The 25,478-nt window shown below is 40.6% G+C and overlaps 1 protein-coding gene across 2 annotated transcripts in view; it reads left to right on the top strand.

The window, feature by feature from the left end:
• KATNAL2 (katanin catalytic subunit A1 like 2) overlaps positions 1–25,478 on the top strand; it is a 143,979-nt gene that overhangs the window by 111,494 nt on the left and 7,007 nt on the right. For both annotated transcript variants that reach the window (XM_003914352.5, XM_017951702.3), the window contains exons 12-14: positions 77–195; positions 5,759–5,850; positions 7,845–7,955. In XM_003914352.5, the coding sequence (XP_003914401.4) occupies positions 77–195; positions 5,759–5,850; positions 7,845–7,955 (322 nt within the window). The remainder of the gene's footprint in view (positions 1–76; positions 196–5,758; positions 5,851–7,844; positions 7,956–25,478) is intronic.

A 25,478-nucleotide genomic window follows, 5' to 3' on the forward strand; every position in this document is an offset into this window, starting at 1 on the left:
GAAACTGACTTCTGTCTATAAGCAGGGGGATGATGGAGTTGAAATGCCTGCTCATCTTTTACGTGTCTCTCTTTAGGTACAGGAAAGACTTTACTGGCCAAAGCTGTGGCCACTGAATGTAAAACAACCTTCTTTAACATTTCTGCATCCACCATTGTCAGCAAATGGAGAGGGGATTCAGAAAAACTCGTTCGGGTAGGAATTCTTAATTTTGTTTTTAAAAATAAGTTCTAGTGTAATACGGTGGTACAAAATGATGTCAGAGCTTCTTTGCTTTTAGGTGATTTTATGTTAGATTCAATCCTGGATCTTGATTACCAGTAGCTTGGGAAATGGATTGACTATTATGTGTGGAAGTTAATTGTGCCCCCATCAGCAAAACATGATCTCCCTTCCTTTGGGAATTTGATCAACAGCTCTTTTTTGATTCATGCAATTTAGGCATGAAGGCTGGGGAAAAAAATCTCTGACTTGGCATATTTTTTCTTCATTCAAGAAGCATTTATTATTTAACATGTACACTATATTTGGTTAACATTTATTGAGAGGCTACTACTGTATGTTAGTCCCTATGCTAGATACTCTAAGAAAGAATCAAGAAACTTTAACCTTCATTATTCTTTCAGATGTTCTGAGCACCTTTGCTTCCATAGTGCCCATAGCTTGTAAGATTTTTTGCTTTCTTTTTTTTTTTTTTTCAGACGAAGTCTCGCTCTTGTCCCCCAGGCTGGAGTGCAATGGTGCCATCTCGGCTCACTGCAACCTCCGCCTTCCAGGTTCAAGCGATTCTCCTGCCTCAGCCTCCCAAGTAGCTGGGATTATAGGTGCCTGCCACCATGCCCAGCTAATTTTTTTTTTTTTTGTATTTTTAGTAGAGACAGGGTTTCACCATGTTGGCCAGGCTGGTCTCAAACTCCTGACCTCAGGTGATCCGCCCACCTCAGCCTCCCAAAGTGCTGGGATTACAGGCATGAGCCACTGCGCCCAGCAATTTTTTGCTTTCTTTCAGAGGTTGTTTCCATCTTTACAATATCACATTTATAGTTGATGTTATATTTTATATTATAAAATTGTACTGAATCTTCCAGTGACATTAAGAGCACTTCCATTTATGGTTTAGGTCCTAGTGTAAGAAAGGTCCTTCTTTGAAAACCTGTTAAACTATCACACTCTGTAGAATGGCAGATATGTACTCAATATAAGTGAATATAAAATATTACATGTTTTCTGAAAAGTGATTAACAAGTTATGCTTAAATTACATTCCCTTAGATGACTCTTTCAAAATATGATGGCCTATTTGGAAATCATAATAGAATATGTTTAAAGGATTGACTTACCTAAAATAACCTATTATCTATTACATTGATATCATTTTCAAGTTGCTGCAAATATGTAAGCTTATATAAATTCTTGTTACCCATTCAAGATGGTAATTTGTGGAAACCTATGTTGATATCTTCTATTTCTTTGTTCTTCATCTTGCGTATAACTCAGTGCCAGTTCCTAAGTGGAGCTTGAATTTAGCTACACTTACAGTTATGGCTCCATATGATTTTAGTTAGCTGGAGGTTCAGTTACGGTTGGCCCTTGAACAACAGTTGGCCCTTCAACTGCATGGGTCTACTTATATGGGGAATTTTTTCCGACAAAATACAGTATTCACAGGATGCAAAACCCGAGTATATGTGGGTTTCCCAGGATAGACTGTGGGACTCCCCAGTAGCTGAGACTATAGGCACACACCATCAAGCCCAGCTAATTTCTGTATTTTTTGTAGAAACCAGGTTTCACCATGTTGCCCAGGCTCCTCTTGAACTCTTGGGCTCAAGCAATCCTCCTGCCTCGGGCTCCCAAAATGCTGGAATTACAGGCATGAGCCACCATGCCTAGCTTCTCCCTGCCTTTCTAAATACAAGTAGGAACATACTATATGTTCCCTTTTGTACCTGGCTTTTCCCCAAGTTAATATGCACAGATTTTGGTACAGGGAAGGGTGTCGGGAGGAAGAGGGAGAGGATCTGCAACCAATCTCTTCCATATGCCTAGAGATGACTGTAGCTGAAATTCATCTAACTAGAATTCTTATCACCCTGAAGTCTTTTTTTTTAAACGTGTCATTTCTATATGCTGAATAACAACAAACTCTTAAAAGATACCACTCAGAATTAGTTTAGGTTCATCTTCTGTCATGAAAAGCGGTGTTTAGAACCACGAGCACAAGACACTGCAGGGTGCGCGAAGGAGGGTGACATACTCTCAGGACAGGACTTACCTAGGCAGAAGAAGAAACTTAAAAAGTTTATAGTATTCCTAACAAAGACTGAAGTTACATGAATTTTCTGGTTTAATGTCGAATAACCAGGAAAGTCAATTAACAAGAATTCTCCATCCTGTGTGAGCATTGTATTCACTTAAAGTTTTCCTCTGGTTCAGTATTATTTTGTTAGGATTCTAAGAGTGAAGAAAAATCCCGGTGGAGTGGGAGCAAAAAAAATAAATTAAAAAAAAAGGAGTGAGGAAACAATTCCTCTCCCAATTCCTTCCTTCCTACCTGCCTTTCTCTCTCTTTCTTTCTTTCTTTCTCTTTCTCTCTCTTCCTTTCTTTCTTTTTCTTTCTTTCTTTCCTTCCTGCTTGCTTTCTCTTTCTTTCTTTCTTTCTTTTCTTTTCTTTCTTTCTTTTTCTTTCTTTTTCTTTCTTTCTTTCCTTCCTTCCTTCCTTCCTTCTTCCTTTCTTTTACTATATATTTTAAAAGTAACTAGCCTTAAAAAAAAAAAAAAAGAGTATAAGAGGATGTACAGACTCCTCAGCCCTCTCCCCAGAGGCAACTACTATTAACAGTTGCTACAGCAGCCCTGCAGAACATTTATCTATTATCTACATTAACATCAACAACTGTTTCTTTTGGGTGTTCTGTTTTGTTTTGAGGCAGGGTCTTGCTCTGTCACCGAGGCACCAAAGCCAAAGTGCAGTGACATTATCAGAGCCGACTGCAGGCTCGACCTCCTGGGCTCAAGTAATCTTCCCACCTCAGCCTCCCCAGTAGCTGAGACTATAGGTGCACACCAACAAGCCCAGCTAATTTTTGTATTTTTTGTAGAAACCAGGTTTCACCATGTTGCCCAGGCTCCTCTTGAACTCTTGGGCTCAAGCAATCCTCCCACCTCGGGCTCCCAAAATGCTGGGATTACAGGCATAAGCCACCATGCCTAGTTTCTCCCTGCCTTTCTAAATGCAAGTAGGAACATACTCTATATTTCCTTTTGTACCCAGTTTTTCCCCAACTTAATATATATAACTTGGATATTGTTCCACACTATTATAGATAAAGCATGTTCTTTTATGTCTATATGGTAGTTCGCTGCATAAATATACCAAAACGTATTTAACCAGTCTTTTCTTGATGGGCCTTTAGGTTGTTTCTAGTCTCTTGCTGTTGTGAACAAAGCTAGAGTGGGCAGTCTTATATGTACACATGTTTTTGCCTATATAGTGTAGGACAATTTCTATGAAGTAGAATCGCCAAGTCAAAGGGAACAGACATCACCGACTGCCAGATTGCTTTTTGCCAACAGGGTTGTACCCTCTTAGAGTCCCATCAATGCTTCCTGAGTGCATTTGTTTCTCCACACCCTGACCAACACACCAGTATCTTTTACAAAATAAACATTTGTCAATCTAATAGTAAAAAGTAATAGTGTATTTCAGTGATTAAACGTGCATTTCAATATTTCAGTGCTTGAATGTGTATTTCTTTGATTCTGAATGAACTTGAACAACTTTTGAAAGTTTTAGAAAATATTTATATCTTTTTGTGACATGCATTTTTATTTTGGATAATTTAAAAAATAATGCAAGAAGAAACAGATAACCTCTGCTAACCTCAAAGGAGCTCATCTCATTTCCTTTCAGAAATTACATCATTTTCTCTTTATTTTTCGAGCTTTTGGGAAGATCCTCAGCTGGACAATCTTTGTCATGCTGTCAGGCTCCTTACTGTGAAGCTTTCAAAGAAAGCAAACCCTTCAGGACCTTCCCCTAAAGCAGAGAAGCTTTTTCTACCATTTGTTTCTCTTTCTATTCCAATTAAACAGTTATTTATAGGGAACCATTGGGTTATGTTCCTCCCTCCCCTACTAATGTTCGTACCTTTTAGGAGCTGATCGCTACTGAATAGTTGAGTGGTCTCTTTAGCAAATGCATACATCTGTTGATGCTTACATCTTTCAATGCACTGCCCCCCAGTTGTATGATCTAACTTCCTCCAGGTTCCTCTGAAAATTTTAGACTAATGCTTCCAGAAACACTTACCCATGATTCTGTATATTCCCTGCAAGTGGAATGAGCAATGCAGTGGGCAGTATGAATGCCTAGACTCCAGGCGTGGTTCTCCTTCCAACTGGGTGTGTGGTCTAGCAGAGGCTCTTGGTCTCTTTTCTGCCTTTAGTGAGCACCTTAAAAACATGTATGGGTTTTATATTCTAATATTTCATTTTTCATTGGGTAGACTGCCACTGTTGTAGTCACCCTTAATATCAGGTATATTTGGGCTTCTTTGTGTGTGTATGACAAGGACAGAAAGTTATTTGCCCTGAATTAGGTGGTCTCCATTGTATCTGGAAGGCATTGTGATGAATGCCCTGGCATTGCCATTGTTCTCTCAGTTCATTAAACTCAGTCAATTGTTCCAATAAAACAGGATTCTGTAAAAGGGAGATGCTGGTGCATGTGCTTGAATGTACCCATGAGCAGTGGGGAAGGTGAGGTATTTCCCATTCGGTGACAGGGAGACCTGTAAGGGATGAGCTGCTGCTGCTCGTGAAAACCACAACCTGACTTTTTCAGAACCCTTTCCCTCTGATTCTGTGATGGTTTGCTAGTGCTAAGTGACATGGAGAATAAATCCCCCATGCCTATTAAAGAATTTCTATTCTTTTCTAAATCTCCACTGTTTTTTCCCATCAACCGGTGAAGGATTGTATATGATGCTCAAGAGATCAGTTTCAGGGTTAAAAAAAAAAAAGGTTTAGGTTGTTATATTCTATTCATCACCACCACATCTCCCTTTAGAGCTCTTTATTTTGTTTTTATATGTCTGTTCTTTTGCTGGTTGCTTTCCTGTTCTTGTTCAGTCTATAATATTTTATTTTATTCTCAAATAGAACATCGTATTCAGTCGAGAATTGCTTTCTAGTACCCGAGCCTACCAAGCAGCCTTGTTGAGGTAGTGTGGGAAGGCTATGGAGTAATTTGAGGAACACAAAGGGGCTAAATTTGTCAGCCTTGTTACCCATGACAGGAACTCAATCCTTCCCCTGAAATATTTTCTTCTGAGAATAACCTCCTGTTGTTCCCAAAGATTAAGAGAAGAATTATCAAATGATTATACATGTTCCAAGGCTCTTGTGTCCACATGGAACATATTATTGGTAGGGTGTTTCAGGGGTTAACTAGCCGACTGCAAGCTTGGGAACCAAATTTTATCTGAAGCTCTCATATTTATGATTAGTAACCCTGGAGTAACCACCTACTCTCTGCCTCTAATTTTATCAAGTTATAAATGGAAATAATTGGACCATCCAACCCCATGGGGTGGAGGTAGGGAGAAATAATTGTAATGATTATAAAGTTATTGTGAAATAACAGAGTGTAGCATAAATGCTTATTATTACAGTCATTCTAAGTTTTTATTCTCTGGGAGCATCTGAGGACTTTAAGTCTATGAGCTTGAATACTTGCTTGCTTTTCCCCCACCCAGGTGTTATTTGAACTTGCCCGCTACCACGCCCCATCCACGATCTTCCTGGACGAGCTGGAGTCGGTGATGAGTCAGAGAGGCACAGCTCCTGGGTAACAGACAGGGTTGGGGTTTTTGTTGTTATTGTTGTTGCTTTTTTTTTTTTTTTTTTTTTGTCATCACTTCTCCCCTCTTGTAAGTGTGTTTGATGGTCGGAAGCCCATCGACATTTACTAGCAGAATAAGCCTATTAATAAGCCCACAAATTTTCTGCAGACACATGGAAAGGTCTTTAAATTAGATCCTGTTAACTGAATAGCTGATTTAAGTAGTTTTTATAACCGGAGGAAATGCCATCCTCCCTTCCCCCGTTCCCCACAGAGTGGTTTTCAGGCCTGAAGATCCTCTAGCCCCAGGATCCCAGGCTGCCGTATCAGTCCTGCTGGCTGAAAATAGCCACTGTGATGGCCTCCTCTGGAGCCAGAGGGGCTGCCCCTGGGGAATGAGGCTTGCCCACTCAGCCACTGTGCAGGGCCACGTCTGTACTTCACTCCCGAGAGGCAGTCCTCGGTGTGTGAAGCCTGGGAAAACACCACTTCTCTGTGGCATCAGGTTATGGCTCAGTAGGGCTGACTTTAAATATGTCACATATATTATCTGTAAAGATTGAGTGTCACCGAATGTCCTCAGCAGGAAGGAACACTTCTCAGACTGTAATAAGCCTTCTGTTTGTGCTTCCAAAAGCCTGAGTAGTGTTGTACTTTTTGTTTATTTGTTTTTAAGATCAGCTTTCTGTCTTGATCAGAGGTATTTTCCACTGAAGCTTTTTACTAAATCTGGCACCCCTGGCTTGAAAAAACAGATCTCTGGGAAATCTCAACACAGCTGCATTTATTAATGACCTTTAATAGTCTATCATCAAGGCAGAAGTAATAGTAATAAAACACAATTAATTAGCTTGTTGGAAGTATAAGTAGAATATAATTTATGAAATTTTACTCATTGGAAGCCATTTACCTGGCAGGGAAAAGCAACCATAAAGATGTACCCAAGTAATCTATGGGATTCATGTAATTGATTGAAACAGGACATTTTCCATGGCTTAACTGGAGCTGGTGCTTGTCAGCCCCAGGCTGGAGCACTCTGCTTTCTATACTAGGCCTGACAGGAGCAGGCAACTGCACAGGCACCCAGATGGGAATGCACCAGCCGACCCTCATAGTCACTCTGCAAAGACCAGGTCTCCGTATGCACTTGTTGTTACACGTGCTTTGTTGATCTCTATCCCCAGTTTCCCACAGCCTTCATCGGGCTAATGTGAAAACTCCTCATCTGTGTGTGCTCCAGGTTCTGCCCCGAATTTCCATTTCCTTCTCTGGGATCAAAGACTCTAAAATTAGAGTCTTCAAAGGGTCAGGAAATAAGGATGGGTGCTCTGAAGACTTATTTGATCATATTATGTTAGAGGAATTATAGTTATGGGCAAACAATAATTAAACATGTAGCAAATATATGGGCAAATGCTAATTATATATTCTGCTTAAAATATACAATAAACTATATGTACACACACACATATATATATATACTGAGAGAGGGTCTTCTCTCTTAGGAAAAGGTAGTTGAGTATTAAGGGGCATAGATACTAAAAAAACTTACACCTAGCCAGGCAGGGGTCTTGCGCCTGAGGTCCCAGCTACTCAGGAGGCTGAGGGTGTGAAAGTACTTTCCTGTGCACTATGTAAGTGAAAGGGATTAGCCTCAATTATGTCATTTTTAAAGAGGTAAATAATGCTGCAGGTAGACACAGTTGGGCTGCATTTAATCTACCAATGGGACTGTGGACCCTTCAGTTATTTTCTCCAGCTCCCTGCCTGCCTTTGGTTTTCTTTCAAATACCATCATTATATTCATTTACTTGCTTTCTATCATGCTCTATGTGAAAATAATAGCGAATTGCTGATTTTCTCTAATTTTAGTATGAATGGCTCCACTGGCCATCAGAACAGAAACTGTTCTACAGTCACAGGGACATTGCTGTGAATGCTGCTCTTGTCATCAGGGCGAAGGCTCTGACACGGGAGAATCATGTCTTCTCTCTCTGTAGGGGAGAACATGAAGGAAGCTTGCGGATGAAGACAGAGTTACTGGTGCAGATGGATGGGCTGGCGCACTCAGAAGATCTTGTGTTTGTCTTAGCAGCTTCTAACCTGCCATGGTAAGAGACCAAGAGAGTACATTTTGAATACATTTTCAGGAGTCACTAAGTACAAATAAAAATTTTATATTGACCACTCCAGGCAAAGCCGTGTTGTTTGGCTGCAGCCCTGGAAGATTAATGTGAAGGCTTTAGTGTTCAGGTCCTCAATCCTTGCCGTCTGTACCATGAAAGATCTGCCTTAACAGAGGGAACGCCGGCCAGGGCAACCACTAACAATATTTAAAATGGACATTTCGAGATTAAAGTCAAATTACATCGTATGTTTAAATTAAGTAGGACTTTGGCATAGAACTACAAAATGCTTAAAATCTCCAGGACTCAAATAATATGTTTGAATTTTATACTATTAAAATTAAGCTTTTTTAAGTTAGGAGGAAAATCTTCTCTTTAATGCTGCACAGTAAATAGAAAGGTAAATAATCTCTAGTGGAAAATATAATCTATTTTCAGAGTCTTATTTAAACCATGTCCCAGAGTGGTTTAAGAACAATTCTAGATGTGGAATTGGGAAATAAGAGATGTTGATTAGGGAAAAACAATATCTACTTGGAGAATATATTTAAAAAATAAGTATAAGCCCTTTACAGTTCTGAGAATGTTTTCACATACATTATTTCTTTCAAACTTCAGGCGAAGCAGGAGATAGATAAAGGGAATGCTGTTCTTCCCATTCTCAGAGGGGCACCAAGGTCAAGAGAGGGCAATCCACCAACATCAACAACTCTTGCAGCCCAGCTGGGACTTGTGACCTCATGCCCCTCACACCCATCTCTTGCTCTACATTCAAAGATGAAAAGAGAAACTCTTCTGTAGTGCATGCTAATGATCTGGGACTCCCAAACCAGAAGTCATTGAAAAAAAAAATCATAACGTTCATTTGTAATCTGTTATTTTAAATATACTCATAATTTAAACCTAGCTCCACCTCCCCTTGAATCTAGAATACTTTCTCTACTTGCTCAGGTGATCAGCATTTTACAATTTAAAGATATAGGAGCTATATACAATAATGTCAAAGTGGAGTCCAAAGAGAGAACCATCATTGAAATGTGATCATGGAAACTTTTAGGGAAGGAATCTTCTTTTCTTCATCAGTTTAAAACAAGATTGATCATAACCACTGGGGGTGAATATTAGAGTCAGCTGGGGAGGGAGAAAAACTGTAAGTCTTTAGGCATGAATGTGAGAAGGTCTGTGCCCTGGGGAGACCTACATATTTTCTGGAAGAATAGACGACCTTCTACCCCCAGTGAATACCTAGGAATTTGTTGAGAAAGTTATTGTGCTGCTTCAATTTTCCTAAGCCCAAATAAAATGCTTCACAGAGGTCAAAAAACCAGAAACAAAGCAAAAAACAAATAAAAACTGAATAAGCTTAGAAGGGCTTTTCCAAAAATTTGCTTCTCAATGTGTCAGTTGGCAAATAGACATGTGCTTTTGAGCTTATGTTCCTAATATCATCGATTGCATCATTACAATGTGCCTTAAAACCAGTATGTTCTAACTCATATATCCTGAGCATTGTTAGGATTTTAAAAAATGTTTTATTATAAAAAATTCCAAAAAACACTAGGAAAGGAAAAAAGCAGAATGGACCCACCATCTCCCCGTTTTAATAACACTATCTTGCTCAATTTATTTCATCTATTCCAGCACCACCCCCTGCCACTTCTTTGCTGCAATATCTTAAATCATATTCAACTATAATGTTATTTCTCAAATGTACATGTCGAAGAAAAATAAGGACTTTTTTTTTTACATTACTACAAAGTCATTATCACCCTAACATAATTAACAGTGATTCTTTACTCTTTATATTCAGATTTCCCAATTTGTTTCAAAACTCTCTTTACCATTGACTTACTGAACTGGTATCCAAACAAGGTTTGCACTGTGTAACTGGTCATTCCCTTAAGTTGTTTTTAATCTAGAACAGACTGCCTCTTTTTTTTCTTTTTCTTTTTCTTTTTGAGATGGAGTCTTGCTCTGTCATCCAGGCTGGAGTGCAGTGGCGCGATCTCGGCTCACTGCAACCTCTGCCTCCCAGGTTCAAGCCATTCTCCTGCCTCAGCCTCCCAGGTAGCTGGGACCACAGGCACCCACCACCACGCCTAGCTAATTTTTTTGTATTTTTAGTACAGATGAGGTTTCACCATGCTGGCCAGGCTAGTCTCGAACTTCTGACCTCAAATCAGAACATCCGCCCGCCTCAGTCTCTTTTTTTTTTTTTCTTTTCCTCCACTTGCCATTGACTTATTGCCTGCCAGAGGGATTGTCTTGCAGGATGTCCACACTTTGTGGATTAGGCTCGTTGTATCCTCATGGTAGTAGGGTTGTTCTTACTCCTGTAATTAGACTAAAGGTTAGATTATTTATATTCAGGGTCAACAGAATTTTTTGGCAAACGTACTTCATAGGCGATGCTGTGCACATCACGTTGCATTATACCTAGACGTATGTGATGTCTTTTTGCTCCACTTTTAGTGATGCTAAGATTGATCGCTGGGTTCAGGTGTGTCAGCCTGGTTCCTTGCCTGCACAGCTCCCATCAATGGTGTTAGCATCCACTGATGACCTCTGCCTGAATCAGTTATTTCACCAGGGGTACGAGTCTATCATTTCTTCTGATCAACAGCTGGAAGTATTCTTGATAACAGAACTTTCTCTCTTCCAGTAAGGTTATTTGGTAACCCTGAAATGTAGTTCATACTAGAAAAGCAGGATTTTTTCTTTTTTTTAGTCATGGGTTGATGCCACAGCGACCTTCAGTGGCGACCAATGAGTCAGCCATCAGCTTCTTTCTCTCTTTCACTACAAGCTCATGACTTGTTTGGTACAACCCCATTAGTTTTGTTTTTTTCCCCTAAAATTTTATTGAGATATAACTCACATACCACCCAATTCACCCATTTAGAGTATACGATTCAATGGTTTTGAGTATATTTAGGGTTGTGCAACTACCACCACAATCCATTTTAGAACATTTTTCTTTACCCCAAAAAGAAACCCTGTACTTGTTAGCAACCATCCCATTTCCCCTATGCCCACCTCAGCATTAGGCAATCACTAATCTGTTTTATATTCTTGTAGATTTGCCTGTTCTTATACCTATGAGTAGAATTATTGGGTCATACAGCCACTCTACGTTTGATTATTTGAGGAACAGCCCAACTGTTTTCCAAAGATGTTGCACCATTTCACATAAAGCAAATTCACATTTCACAAGCAAAGGATGAGAGTTCCGATTTCTCCACAACCTTGTCAACACTTGTTATTATATGTCTCTTTTATTGTAGCCATTTGAGTGGATGAGAAATGGTTTTGATTTGCATTTCTCTGACAGATGATACTGTGCATCTTTTCATGTCCTTATTGGCCAGTTGCATATCTTCTTGGGAGAACTGTCTTTTCAAATCCTTTGTTCACTTAAAAATTTTTCTTTTTATTATTGAGTTATAAGACTTTTAAAATATATTCCAGATACATGCCCTCTACTGGATATATGATTTGTAAATGATTTCTCCCATTCTGTAGCCCGCCCTTCCTCCTTCCCTCCTTCCCTCCCTCCTTCCTTCCTTCCTTCCTTCCTTCCTTCCTTCCTTCCTTCCTTCCTTCCTTCCTCTTCTTTCTTTTCCTCCTTCCCTCCATCACTTTATCCCTCCCTCTTCCTCTCTATCCGTCACTTTCTTTCTCTCTTCCTTCCTTTCTGAACTTTTTTATTCCTTTTTTTCTCTCTGCCTTGCTAAACTTCCCATGTGTGTCCCATTTCCCAAGCCTGGGGACCTTTCAGAAGACCCTGTACCTGGTTATTCGACAGTGGCACTGTCTAATAGAAATATAATAGAAACGTATTGTGAGGCACATGCATACTTTTAGGTTTCCTAGTAGCCACATATTTTTAAAAAAGTAAAAAGAAATAGGTGAAATTAATGCTAATAACATGTTTTACTTAACACAGTATTTTCAAAACGTTATTTTAATATCAGTATAAAAATTATCGTGATATTGTAGTTTCTTTTTTCATACTAAATTGGAGAAATCCAGCATATATTTTACACTTACATCACACCTTAATTTGGAACAACTGAGTTTCAATACCGAAAAGCCACATGTGGCTGGTGCTACCATATGAGAGAGTACAGATCCAGAGACTCATTTGTCTCCCTCATGCTGCTATGGCAGAAATGGACAATTGCCTCCCAACATTTATTTCACCCTTGGAATTTAAGAATAGAACTTCAACTTGGGGGTTCTGTTCCTTAGTCTTCCCCTACTGTTAGGCGTGGTCAAGGCCAGGTTTCCTTCTTATTTGTGCAGGATGACTCAGGTCCATTTTGTACATTTTGCTTCTGGAATCAGCCATTTATTCGTGAAGCCCTGGTGCCTTTAGTGGGAAATGATATTAATATTCAGAGATCACAGTCTCACAACTAGGCCTTTTGATACAGAGCTAGGAAATACATATCCTTAACAAGAGGCAAATAATGAGTCCATGTTAGTATTTCCCATTCAAATGTAGGATTAATATATTTGATTTTATATTTGTATCTTTTCTCTAATTGTGAAAATCTCAGTTCTTAGCATTAATATAATTAATATTCACTTTATCCCAATATATACAAATACTGCATATGTGTATATATCAGAGTTTCTCAGTAATAGCACCAATACTATCTTGACAGTGACATTCTGACATAGAAAACGGTACTGACCTGGCCTAACTAAGATGAAAGAGCTAATGTGGGATTTCTCAACCTCAGAGCTACTGACGTTTTCAGGCCAGATAATTCTTTGTGGTGGGACTGTCCTGTGCATTGATGATGTTTAGCGGCATCTCTGGCCCACTATCCACTAGATGCCAGTAGCACCTCCTCCCCAGCAGTTGTGACAACCAAAATATGTCTTTAGACATTGCCATATGTTTCCTTGTAGACAAAATCACCGCCAATTGAGGACCAGTGGACTCATCTAAGGATTTGATAAACATCACATAGAGACAAGCTGACACATATTCCACAGCTAAACTTTAAAAAAAAAAAAAAACAAAAAAAAAAAAACAAAAAACATAAAAGAACTGAACTTGGTTTTCTTACACAAAGCATAGCTTATTACATAAATTTTTCTTTGTCTTGATTTTATCTTTACAAAATATCCTGCCAATCTTTCCAAATAAGTACATGAAGTTCTTCCTTGCTCTCTTTATAGCTGCGCAGGGCTCCATTTTGTGTATATAATAATTTATCCCACTAGCCACCTAATGATAGGCATTTGGGTTAATCCTACTCTTTAGCTATTAAAAAGAATGCTGCAGTGAGCAGCAGTGTGGAGACCACACTTTGTGTATTTGCTAGTGTATCTTTGGGGCAGGTTCCTTGAAGTAGATTTTGCTGGGTCAAAGGGCTAATGTGCATGAAAGTATGGTAGAGCCTGCCAAGTTTCCCCCCCGCAGAGGTTGTACCACTTTGTATTCCCACTAGTGTCCTGCTTTCATTACTTAACATGACAGTAAGAACATTTCTAATGTCATTAAATCATCCTTGAAAGTTAGATTTTGTAATGGCTGACCAAAATTCTCACACACGAATATACCATCATTTCATTAATAATTCCTTCCCTGTTGAACATACATGATGATCTCAAACTTTCTCTGTTAGAAATAACACTGAAATGAATTTCCTCGCCAAAAAATCTTTGACTAAAGTTCTGGTTGTTTCCTTAGAACAGATTTCTGGAAATCAGGTTACTGTAGCAGAGGGTTTAGACATTTCTTCAGTCCCTTGTGACGTACTGCTGAAGTCCTTCTATGAGAAAATAGTGTATTTTTTAGCAAGAATGTTGGGACAGATCTTTTTCTTGGCTTCAGGGTCTTAGATGAGGGAATAGACTTATCTGATTCAAGCAGTCTGTCCTTCTAGGGGAAATAACTAAATCATACCAAGTGATGTAAAGACCCAGTCTTAAAATCCCCAAAGAAATTCCTTAAAGTTAGTGGCAGTTCTCATCTATTGCATCTTCTGGGGCACTAGGCTATTCTTTACTGCTGGTTAATTTACCACCATTTTCTCTAGACACATCGATTCTGTCTCAAAGGGGCAATCATTTTCTCCCTTCCCAGCAGTGACAGGTGTGCAGCCTTTGTTTATTCAGCGCTTCTCCTCCAAACAGCACCTTCCCTAGTCTAGTTACAGACAGGACCAGAAGAAAGAACAGCTCATGTGTGTCAATTGATGTATAAACAAGCAAGAAGAGGAATAACAAATGCTGCAGCTTTAATATGACCGCTTAAAATAATAGCCATGTAAGAAATGTAGTAAACACAGTTAGGACTAATTTGACGTGCCTTGATTGTTGAGTATTCACAAACTCAAGCCTAAGAGTCAGGAAACAAAATACTAAACAGGCACATTAAGGCAAATGTCATCTTTAAATGCCTATATAACTCTCTGGGAGTTTGTACAAATAAGGTGTGAAGACTGAATGTATGAAGCATGCTGAAACTCATGTTTTCCTTGTTGTTTGTAAAAGGGCTATAAATCCCAGCAACTCTCTTAAAAATCAAATAGCTGGTATACCAAGCTCTGGATTTAAAAATCTCTAACATTTAGAAGAAAACTTAAGATCTAAGAGATGATTGCATTTGGAATAAAATGGTCCTGATTCACTTGCAGGGAAAATCAGCAAGGAAAAGAGCTGTCAGTCAGCAGTGGCTCACCTGTGCCATCGCCTGGTGACTTCAACTTATTTTTTCAGCCAAATTTGAAACCCGCCGGGGCAATTGCTAACAGGGATGTCTTTCTGTTATCTATGTTAACCTACTTCTTCCCATATGAAGCCTCTCCTGCTGCTGTAACATTGGTATAGCAATGCATGCATGTGATTGGAGGGATCAGGAGATGTAACCTTTGTTCTTTCCATAGTAACCACATTCATTTCTGGGCTTCAGGGAGAAGCTGTCCTCCCTGCCTTCTAGCCTTGATTGTGCCTTGACTAGATCAACATTTTCCCAAAAGCAGTCTGCCACAGGTCAGCAAGCATTGTGCAAAAAATGAGATCTAGTGGCCTGGTATGTTCAAGAGATGCCAAGTTAAAGATAGTTCAACTGGTTTTCCCCAGCAGCATTGCTCAGTGTCTTTAAAATACGATTGTGGGCCAGGTGCAGTGGCTCATGCCTGTAATCCCAGCACTTTGGGAGGCCGAGGTAGGCAGATCACTTGAGGTCAGGTGTTCAAGACCTGCCTGGCCAACATGGTGAAACCCCACCTCTACTAAAAATACAAAAATTACCCAGGCGTGGTGGCGCGTGCCTGTAATCCCAGCTACTCAGGAGGCTGAGGCAGGAGAATGGCTTGAACCCGGGAGGTGGAGGTTGCAGTGAGTTTAGATTGCACCACTGCACTCCAGCCTGGGCAACAAAGCAAGACTCTGTCTCAAAAAAACAAAAACAAAAACAAACAAACAAACAAATACTATTGTGGCTCTGCCTCTGGGCTTTTGCACTCACTCTTAGACCTGAGTCCACAATCTGGAATGCAGTGGCACCCCCACCACCATCCCGCTCCCCTTCAGAAATCTGCAGGGCTCTGTCGGTCACCTTCAGGTGTCTGCTCTGATGCCATCCACTCAGCATCCTACCAACATGGCACAAGTATACATATGTAACAAACCTGCACGTTATGCACATGTACCCTAGAACTTAAAGTATAATAAAAAAAAAAAAAAAAAAGAATTGCAGCCCCAGCCCCAGCTCCCTATGCTGTGTTCTTGCTTTGTGTTTCCTCCTGTGCTTTCACCAGAAGTGATACTAATTTGGAATTAATGGCGCTTAAGCTTTACAGTCCCTTGATTTCCTGGGACTCTTCCTTGGCTCATGGAGAGTCCCCAGCAATGTCCTCATAGTCTTTTGTTTTTGTAAAATTTGTGAAATTTTATTGCTGGAACCGCTTTTGCAAAAATTATATAACAGTGAGAAGATTATGGCAGTGAAAGAGATCTGATCTAACCTCCATCTTGCCTTTAATCATTCCTGGGCTCAAGCCAAGCTAACTTTGGGAGACATTTCATTTATAGTTTCAATGATCATAACCCTTTCTGAAAACTATATGGCCTTCCTAAAGCCTGGAAGACCACCAGGTTAGGAGGATGAGAGAAGTCTGAAGTCGGTTAAGTTGTTACCAGCCATTATTCTGGAGGTCACAAAATCTGCAACTTCCCCAGTTACTCCTGCAGATAACATCACTATTGTAGAACCTAACTAAGGTGGGCCTTTAGAGATGTCTTTTAAAGTTTTTGCATTTCTGATGACGCATGGCTCCACCTGAACCCACCAACCAGTCCTGTGGCCACCCCCAGAAGAGGACCACTTTCCATACTCCCATTCACTTGCCCACCAAACTATCCTTGGAAAAGCCTAGCCTCCAAAATTTGGGGGAGATTGATTTGAGTAATGGCTCCATTTCCCATGTAGCTTGTGTTTATTCAACTTTTTGTATTGCAAAACATAAATAAATAAATAAACAAACAAATAAATAAGTAAATAAAAGATACTATTTGCAGGCTTGGCATGGTGGCTCATGCTTGTAATCCCAGTGTTTTGTGAGACTGAGGCAGGAGGATTGCTTGAGGCCAGCATGGACAACATAGCAAGACCTTGTTTCTACAACAAAAATTGTTAAAAAATCAGCCAGGCGTGGTTGTGTATGCCTGTAGTCCCAGCCACTCAAGAGGCTGAGGCAGGAGAATTGCTTGAGCCCAGAAGTTTGAGGCTGAAGTGATCTATGATCTCACCACTGCACTCCAGCCTGGGCAACAGAGCTGCAACACCCTGTCTCATAAAAAAAGAAAGAAACAAACAAACAAGCAAACCATGCTATTGTGCTTTGTGACTCCTATGAAAGATAAGATAAAGCAGTACTTTCCACACTTATCTGATCCCACTCCTTTCCTCAAGGAGCATCTCATAAGACCAGTGTTCCATCTGAAAACCTTTTGGAAGACATTAGTTTATATTACCTCACCCTGATCTGATGAATGCATTTTTCATTGCAATTGCATTCAGTCGTGCCTGTAGGTTTTTTTTGTTTTTTGTTTTTTGTTTTTTTTTTGGAGACGGAGTCTTGCTCTGTACCCCAGGCTAGAGTGCCACGATCTCAGCTCACTGTAATCTCTGCTTCCCGGATTCAAGCAATTCTCTTCCTCAGTCTCCCAAGTAGCTGGGATTACAGGTGCCCACCACCATGCCCAGCTAATTTTTTGTATTTTTAGTAAAGGCAGGGTTTCACCATCTTGGCCAGGCTGGTCTTGAACTCCTGACCTCGTGATCCACCTGCCTTGGCCTCCCAAAGTGCTGGGATTACAGGCGTGAGCCACTGCGCTCGGCCTGCTTTTCACCTTTAATAGTATTTTTGTGCCTACTAGTGGTCAAATCATTTTGCTTGGAATTACTTATGTACAAAACTTCACTATCCCATGCAATAATATCAAGCCCATGATCTTCCATGTGTGTTTTATGGGTGAAACCCATATGACCAGGAAAGAAGTACACTGTGCGGGATTTGGTAAGTCTAGTGGGGCAGGCACATGATGACTAGCAGGAGGTTACTAAGCAGTAACCTTGCTCTTACTTCGTTCACACCTTACTGTTTGTTTGATCTCATCAGACAAAAACAACTTTCTACCTGGTTATTCTGGCATTACCTTTTCTTCTTAACAGGGTGTAGGTTGACATGCGAATCATACATTTCAAACCAAATTTAAAGCATTATAAAATTATTATAACCATTTTATAGAAAATCTGAGAACTAGAAGAAAATACTTCTGATTTCACCACTGTGACTCAATTATTACCATCTTTGTATCTACCCTTCTGGGGAAAATGGTTTAGTTATTTATCATCTTTTGGTTCCATATCCTTCTCTAGTAATTTTTTTTGTTCCCAAGAGAAAAACGGTTTTTACTCTTTTGGTTGTTTAGAAAAGTAATACTTGTTTATTATAAAAATCATAATTTATATGCTTTATTATTGTTTGAAAGCGAATAGTCTTCACAATAGCAAAGACATGGAATCAACCTAAATGCCCATCAATGATAGACTGGATAAAGAAAATGTGGTACATATACACCATGGAATACTATGCAGCCATAAAAAGAACGAGATCATGTCTTTTGCGGGAACATGGATGAAGCCGAAGGCCATCATCCATAGCAAACTAACACAGGAACAGAAAACTAAATACCTCATGTTCTCACTTGTAAGTGAGAGCTAAATGATGAGAACTCATGGACATAAGGAGGGGAACAACAGACACTGAGGCCTACCTGAGGGTGGAGGGTGGGAGGTGGGAGAGGAGCAGAAAATAATAGTTATTGGGTACTGGGCTTTGTACCTGAGTGATGAAATAATCTGTACAACAAACCTCCGTGACATAAGTTTACCTATATAACAAACCTGTACATGTACCCCTGAACCTAAAATAAAAGTTTAAAAAAGTGAATAGTCCCCTGTAACTATACCCTGGAAAATGATGTAAGCCTCTCCAGACTCTTTTACGTATGTGTGTGTAGAGCACATACACGGAGCAACAAAAATGTGTTGTCCTGTAGATACAAGTCATATTTGTTTTATGGCCTGTTTTCTTTCCTTCATTTAATCTATTGTGGACAACTTTGAAAACCTGCCTAATCCCACATAAAACTCCATTGTATGTGTGTACCATAATGTATTTGACTTTTCTTTTTCTTGAGCATTTTTAATCTGGTACCAGCCTGTTGAACCACACCTTTTCCCACTATCATGACTCAGTGCCCTGCTGGGTCCCACGGACACTCTAAGGTTGGGGGGGCAGTTATTCCTCCGGTGTTTAGCTGGAGTAGGGCAGGTATTATCAAAAAGGTTTTCTGTTCTGGTAGACCACCTCTCCTCAGTCCTGTGGCTAGTGAGAACAGGCTTGTCGTAGGGTGTTTGTATCTGTGTATGTTAGCAGTTCTGAATTGCAGGCTTCTCCTGCATTCTATTGGGATATATGGGAAGTAAAGAGAAAACCCAGAGAACTCACTGCCACGCCATTCCTCAAGTCCCAGGGTCCCTAGCTAGCCAGTCCTCATCTTTCCACCATTCAAGGTCTCTCCATGTTTATTTCTTGTATTATATCCGGGGATTTTTAGTTGTAAGAGGGTGAACGAGAGAAGAATGGGCTACTTCGTCTTGGCCAAAGAGAAAGTCTTGTTCATATTTTTGTTCATAAACATAATTTATTTTACACTCTGTCGGTGGAGTCTATTTCTGTTGTTAGTTTTTTTTTCTGCCAGCTCTCATTTATGATGGTTTATTATGTGTTTTGTAATTTTATATTAATTAATTTGTTCATTCATTTTTGAGAGGGGGTCTCATTCATTGTTGAGAGGGGGTCTAACTCCAGGCTGGAGTGCAGTGACACAGTCTCAGCTCACTGCAACCTCTGCCTCCCAGGCTCAAGCGATCCTCCCACCTCAGGGACCACCGACGTGCACCACCACGCCCGGCTAGTGTTTTGTAACTGTAGATTGTGAGCTTACATTAATGAAGTGCTCTCTGTGGGATTCTTGCATGGGTTCCTCCAGAGAATGTTTGTTTTACTGTGTCAGTCTTTATGCCACTTTTAGCTAATTTCTCTGTTCAGAATTTTTTGGACCATGCCAATAAGAGGAGATCTTATCAGTGAACAGTTTCTCCCACCCCAAAGTGCAAGGCAGACAAATTTCCCTGGTGTCTTTCATTGCTAGTGGGGAGATTTCCTAATTAACCCTTTCACAGTAGGCATGCACCCTTCAGCAATACTGAGTCTTTATGTGGTGGGCCTTGACACCACCTCCCATCTTGAATGGGTCCAGGACCTTCTATGCCATTCCACATGTAGCCTTTAAAACTCAAACCTTTTCGTAACCAAAAGACAAACACCCCTAATCGGCCATAGCTTCAACTGCCCAGCTTTCATTTTCAGCTTCCTCTTTATTTTTGGCCCTTGAGAATTTTGGCCCTGTCTCCTTGAGGGCTCAATCGTGCATTCAAAAGGTATTTCCTATAATTAATTGAGCTTTTTAAGGGACTGTATAACAAGAGAAGCTAGTTTATCTTTTTGCTGGAAACAGAGCCAGCCTTCCCATTTTTTTCCTCTCAATTTTGGTAATATATTTTCTGGCAAGAGTAATTGAGGAATATATCTTCTTTGTTGATATTGTAGCAATTAGAAGTAATTTTCATTCTTCATTATAAAGAAATGATGCTCTCAACCCAAACATCAGGAGGACATAAACTGAACTGATAGCTGCAGAGTCTCCTGCAGGATCCTCCGGCCTCATGCTTCCGAACTCACTGCTCAGAATGAGAAGTGGGGTCTCTGGAGTCCACATCTGTCAGCTGATTTTCAAAAGTACTGCCAGCCATGTGGGTTCAATGAATCATCCCCTAAACTCACTGTTTCCGTTATTTTCACTAAATATTAAAATATAACATCTTATTTCCATTGCCCAAGTTGATGCAGCTTTTCTCTATTGATTAGAACTAATGATGATTATAAAATGCTAAAATTTTCAACAAAGCAGATTCACCTTCATAAATAATTCCTGGATGTTAAAGAAGCAGGCTATTTAACATGAAGTCAGTAGCCCTGCACCTAAAGGTTACTCATGTGTCCAAGTAGTATTTCTTTTTAAAAAATATCTATTTATTCTGAGACTAGGTTATAAGACTGGCTAATTTTTGTATTTTTGGTAGAGCTGGGTTTTCACCATGTTGCCAAGGCTAGTCTCAAACTCCTGGACTCAAGTGATTCACCTGCCTCAGCCTCCCAAAGTGCTGGGATTACAGGCGTGAGCCACCATGCCCAGATGAAGTAGTATTTCTTTTTCTTTTCTTTTTTTTTTTTTTTTTTGAGACAGAGTATCATTCTGTCCCCCAGGTTGGAGTACAGTGGCACCATCTTGGCTCACTGCAACCTTCGCCTTCCAGGTTCAAGCAATTTTCCTGCCTCAGCCTCCTGAGTAGCTGGGATTACAGTTGCCCACTACCATGCCTGGCTCATTTTTGTATTATTAGTAGAGACAGGGTTTCACCATGTTAGCTAGGCTGGTGTCAAACTCCTGACCTCAGGTGATCTGCCCACCTCAGCCTCCCTAAGTGCTGGGATTACAGGCATGGGTCACCGTGCCCAGCCAGAAATATTATTTCTTGAGCACCTGTTGGGTATTTATTCTGCATGATGGAGGGAGGGGGAATCCACGTCATATGGCCCATAATCTTTGGCCTCTGGAAACTGGCAGTCTGATTGAACAATCAATGGGATAAAAATAAATAACTATAAGATGGAGATACAGCCAGCACTGTGTGACTGGTACAGACAATAATAAGTAGAATAAACATATACAAGGGAAAGAGGCAATTTCTGATGACATATAGTTTTAAAAGCGTTTATGAGGTAGAAAGCACTTGATCTGGGTCTATAAACATGACTCAACTTTTGATAGACAAAGTGAAAGTTCCACATAAGAAAAATGGCCTGAGTAGAAACTCAGAACCAGGATGGCAAAAAGTAGATTCTGAGAATGGCAAGCAGACCAGTTTGGCTCAAGTGGGAATTGTAGGTTGGGGACAGCTGGTGCTGGGCTCACTGTGGAAGACAAAGTACCCAATGCTTAGTCACTGGTTCCCTATTATCAACCACAGAATGTTAATAAACATTAATTTCCAGAGTTGTCCTGACCACTCACTTCATGGTGTTACATAGACATACTGCAAATACTTCACTTTTAAAACTGAAGGTTGGTTTTTCTTATCATGCTGATAATTTAAACTTAATACATTTTAACTAGTGAAGGAACAAACTAGAATTATGGTGCTTCCACATTCTGTAAAATTTGGAATCATCTCTGTCCCCGGAACCCTGGTTTAACAGAGGAGACAGGACAAGGGACTTAGGTAGGTACCTGAGGGTTGGCACAGGTGCTCAGGTGATCGGGCGCAAGGCCTTGGAGCCCGATGTAAACCATGGAAGTGGCCAGTGGGTGCTGCACCTTTTATCCAGCAGTGGGCCTGGGTCTAGTGGACCAGACTCTGAGGTCTGTGAGTCTTCGCTGCACTTCACACTTGCTGTACACCAGCAGCTCACACTTGCTGGTGGTTTTGACATTTGAGGTGATAGAAGTACCAGAAAAACAAAAGAAAGGAGACATTAAAACAGAGTAACTCGGTACAAAATTCAAAGTGCAGGAACTAAGGGGAGTGCTTTCTGGTTGCCACAGGTTAAATTTTTTTATATAAATATATTGGCATAAAGAATGATTCCTGGGTACATTCCATTTGTCCTTCGTTTCCTCCCTTGTATGATTATATGATTATTGATGTCATGAAAAGTACATTCATCAGGCCTGGCTGTCACAGAGTTGCACTTATTTTGCGCCCACAAGCAGTTTTGAGGTAAATCTCTTGCTTTAAGGCATTAGCTGATCAATACAGACATTTGTAGTGAGGGATTGTTTTCCACACCATCTACATGACTCCATTTTCCTAGGGCATTCTGGAGGGTTCTGCACTTCCTTTACACAGGAAGTCACTCTGGATGGGATGGGGACAGCAGGAAGGAGCCCCTGTGAAAGAATCTTTCTTCTTTAGCAGCTTGTCTTTTTGAAGCGAGCAGATCCAAAGTAAAGGCCTTGAAAGAAAATATAGCAACTACTCATCACCCCGTGCTCTGCCATTTGTAGGGGCTTATTTTCTCTTCCCTTGGGGTTTTCGGTCTGATATCACCTCTTATTTTGTCTTTGAAATTTACAGGATCAATGATCCCACAGGCCATGGCTCAATCCTCCATATTACTGCCTTTAGTTACATATAAGGAAGAAAGCGTCTTGTTTGTTTCTGTATATTGGAGGCATAGCAGTGACAATACACATGGCAGGTGGTAAATACTGCTGAACGGCACTGAATTCCTAAGGTATAAATGTAATGATTTAGCTTCCCTGTTAAAAGATCTCCTGGCCGAGTGCAGTGGATCACGCCTGTAATCCCAGCACATTGGGAGGCTGAGGTGGGCAGATCATCTGAGGTCTGGAGTTTGAGACCAGCCTGGCCAACATGGAGAAATCCCGTTTCCACTAAAAATACAAAAAATTAGCCCAGCATGGTGGCACATGCCTGTAATCTCAGGTACTCAGGAGGCCAAGGTGGGAGAATTGCTTGAACCTGGGAGGTAGAGGTTGCAGTGAGCCGAGATCACGCCATTGCACTCCAGGCTGGGTGACAGAGTGAGACTCCGTCTCAAAAAAAAAACCTCCCTTTTCTCCTTTTTTCTTTTCTCCCCCATCACTTCACCTTTTTCTCCCATAATTCAGTCACAACTCTGTTAACTGTCTAGATGGACTCTTGATACATTGAGACATGCCAGGCATTCTATGAGTTTCATCTCCTTGGAGAGAAGGCTGGTAACAGCCTTCTTTTTTTTTTTTTTTTTTTTTTTTTTTGAGGCTAAGTGTCCCTTTGTCCCCCCGGCTGGAGTGCAGTGGCCGGATCTCAGCTCACTGCAAGCTCCACCTCCCGGGTTTACGCCATTCTCCTGCCTTAGCCTCCCGAGTAGCTGGGACTACAGGCGCCCGCCACCTCGCCCGGCTAGTTTTTTTTGTATTTTTTAGTAGAGACTGGGTTTCACCGTGTTAGCCAGGATGGTCTCGATCTCCTGACCTCGTGATCCGCCCGTCTCGGCCTCCCAAAGTGCTGGGATTACAGGCTTGAGCCACCGCGCCCGGCCGGTAACAGCCTTCTTCTCAGCTCCAGGCTGACCTGCTTGTCCTGCACCCAGTTTATAGAGGAAACCCTGGGATTCCCCATTGTCTTCCTGGAGGGTCCTTCGCTCTCTGCATCACAGCCTCTGTTTCTTGAATCCCTTATAGTCCTTTGGTTTGGTTTACTCTCCTCCTTTGGAGAGAATCCTCCAACGTTTTCCTGATAAAGGGTACATAGGAGGTAATTATTTTTTAGGCCTTGCATGTTGAAAATATCTTTATTCTATCCCCCAACTTAATTGATGTCTTCATTAAGAGATAGGTTTCTATGCTAGAAATTATTTCTCATCTGAATTCTGAAGGCAGTGTTCTATTTTCTTTTAATGTCTCACATTGCTGTTGAGAAGTCTTATTGATCCATTGTACACAATCTGTCTTTTTCTCTCTGGAGGCTTTTATGATCCTTTCTTTGTTCTCCACCTTCTGAAATTTCACCACGATCTGACTTGGGAGTCCACTAGCAGTTAATTGAGGCATAGGTTCAGGGACTCACTGAGTTAAATCTTCATGCCTGCCTCACAGGGTTGTGAGAATTAAATGAATTAATGTCTATAAAATGCTTGAGACATTGCCTGCCACTTAGTTAAGTACTAGTTAAGCATTTGCTTTTATTAATATTTCACATACAGGAAATTATTTCCTAGAATCTGGAAAGTTTTCTTGAATTATTTCTTTCATATTTTCCCTTCTGTTTTCTCTGCATTCCCCTTTTGTTTTTTTTGATCTCCTATTGTCTGTTGGCTTTCCTGTAATAATGTTCTCATTTAAAAAACCATCTCTTTCTCATTTTGAACTTTCTTTGTGTGTGTGTATTTATGTGTGTTTGTGTGTGTGTGTCTTTTTTTTTTTTTTTTTTTAATTGAGACAGAGCCTGGCTCTGTCACCAAGGTTGGAGTGCAGTGGCGTGACCACAGCTCCCTGCAGCCTCAACTTCTTGGGGTCAAGTGATCCTCCCACCTCGCAAGTAGCTGGGACTACAGGCATATGCCAGGCTAATTTTTTTGTAGAGATGGGATCTCACTGTGTTGCCCAGGCTGGTTTTGAACTCCTGGGCTCAAGTGATCCTCCCACCTTGGCCTCCCAACATGTTGGAATTACACGCATGGGCCACCATGCCTGGCCTTGTGTGTCTTTCTTGTCCTACTCTGTGAGAGATTTCTCCAGCTTTATCTTCTCAGCTTTCCATTGTGTTTTTAATTTCTTCTATCATATTTTGTATTCTCAAGTTACCGCATTTTGTTGTTTTTCTCTGAATGTTCTTTTTAAATGGCATCCTTTTTGCTGTAGTCTGAATGTGTTCCTCAAAATTCATGTGTTGGAAACTCAATCCCCAATGCAACAGGGTCGGGTGGTATAGAGTCCTGTAGGAAGTGTTTAGGTCACCAGGGCTCCACCGTCATGAGCAGAATAATGCCATTATAAAAAGGCACAATGGAGGCAGTTTGGTCTCTTTTTTGGCTTCCACTTGCCATCATGCGAAGACACATTGTTTCCCCCTCTTGAGGATGTGCCATCTTGGAAGCAGAGACCAGGCTCTCACCAGACACTAAACCTGCTGGTGCCTGGATCTTGGTCTCCCACCCTCCAAAATGACAAATTATGAAACGTTTGTTCTTTATAAATTACCCAGTTTCGGGTATTTTGTTATAGCAGTTCAAAATGGACTAAGACACTCTTCTTGTTTCATGGCAATATTTTCTTACATCTCTCTGA

Source organism: Papio anubis, chromosome 19, assembly GCF_008728515.1.
Source record: "Papio anubis isolate 15944 chromosome 19, Panubis1.0, whole genome shotgun sequence".
Classification (NCBI taxonomy): Eukaryota; Metazoa; Chordata; class Mammalia; order Primates; family Cercopithecidae; genus Papio; species Papio anubis.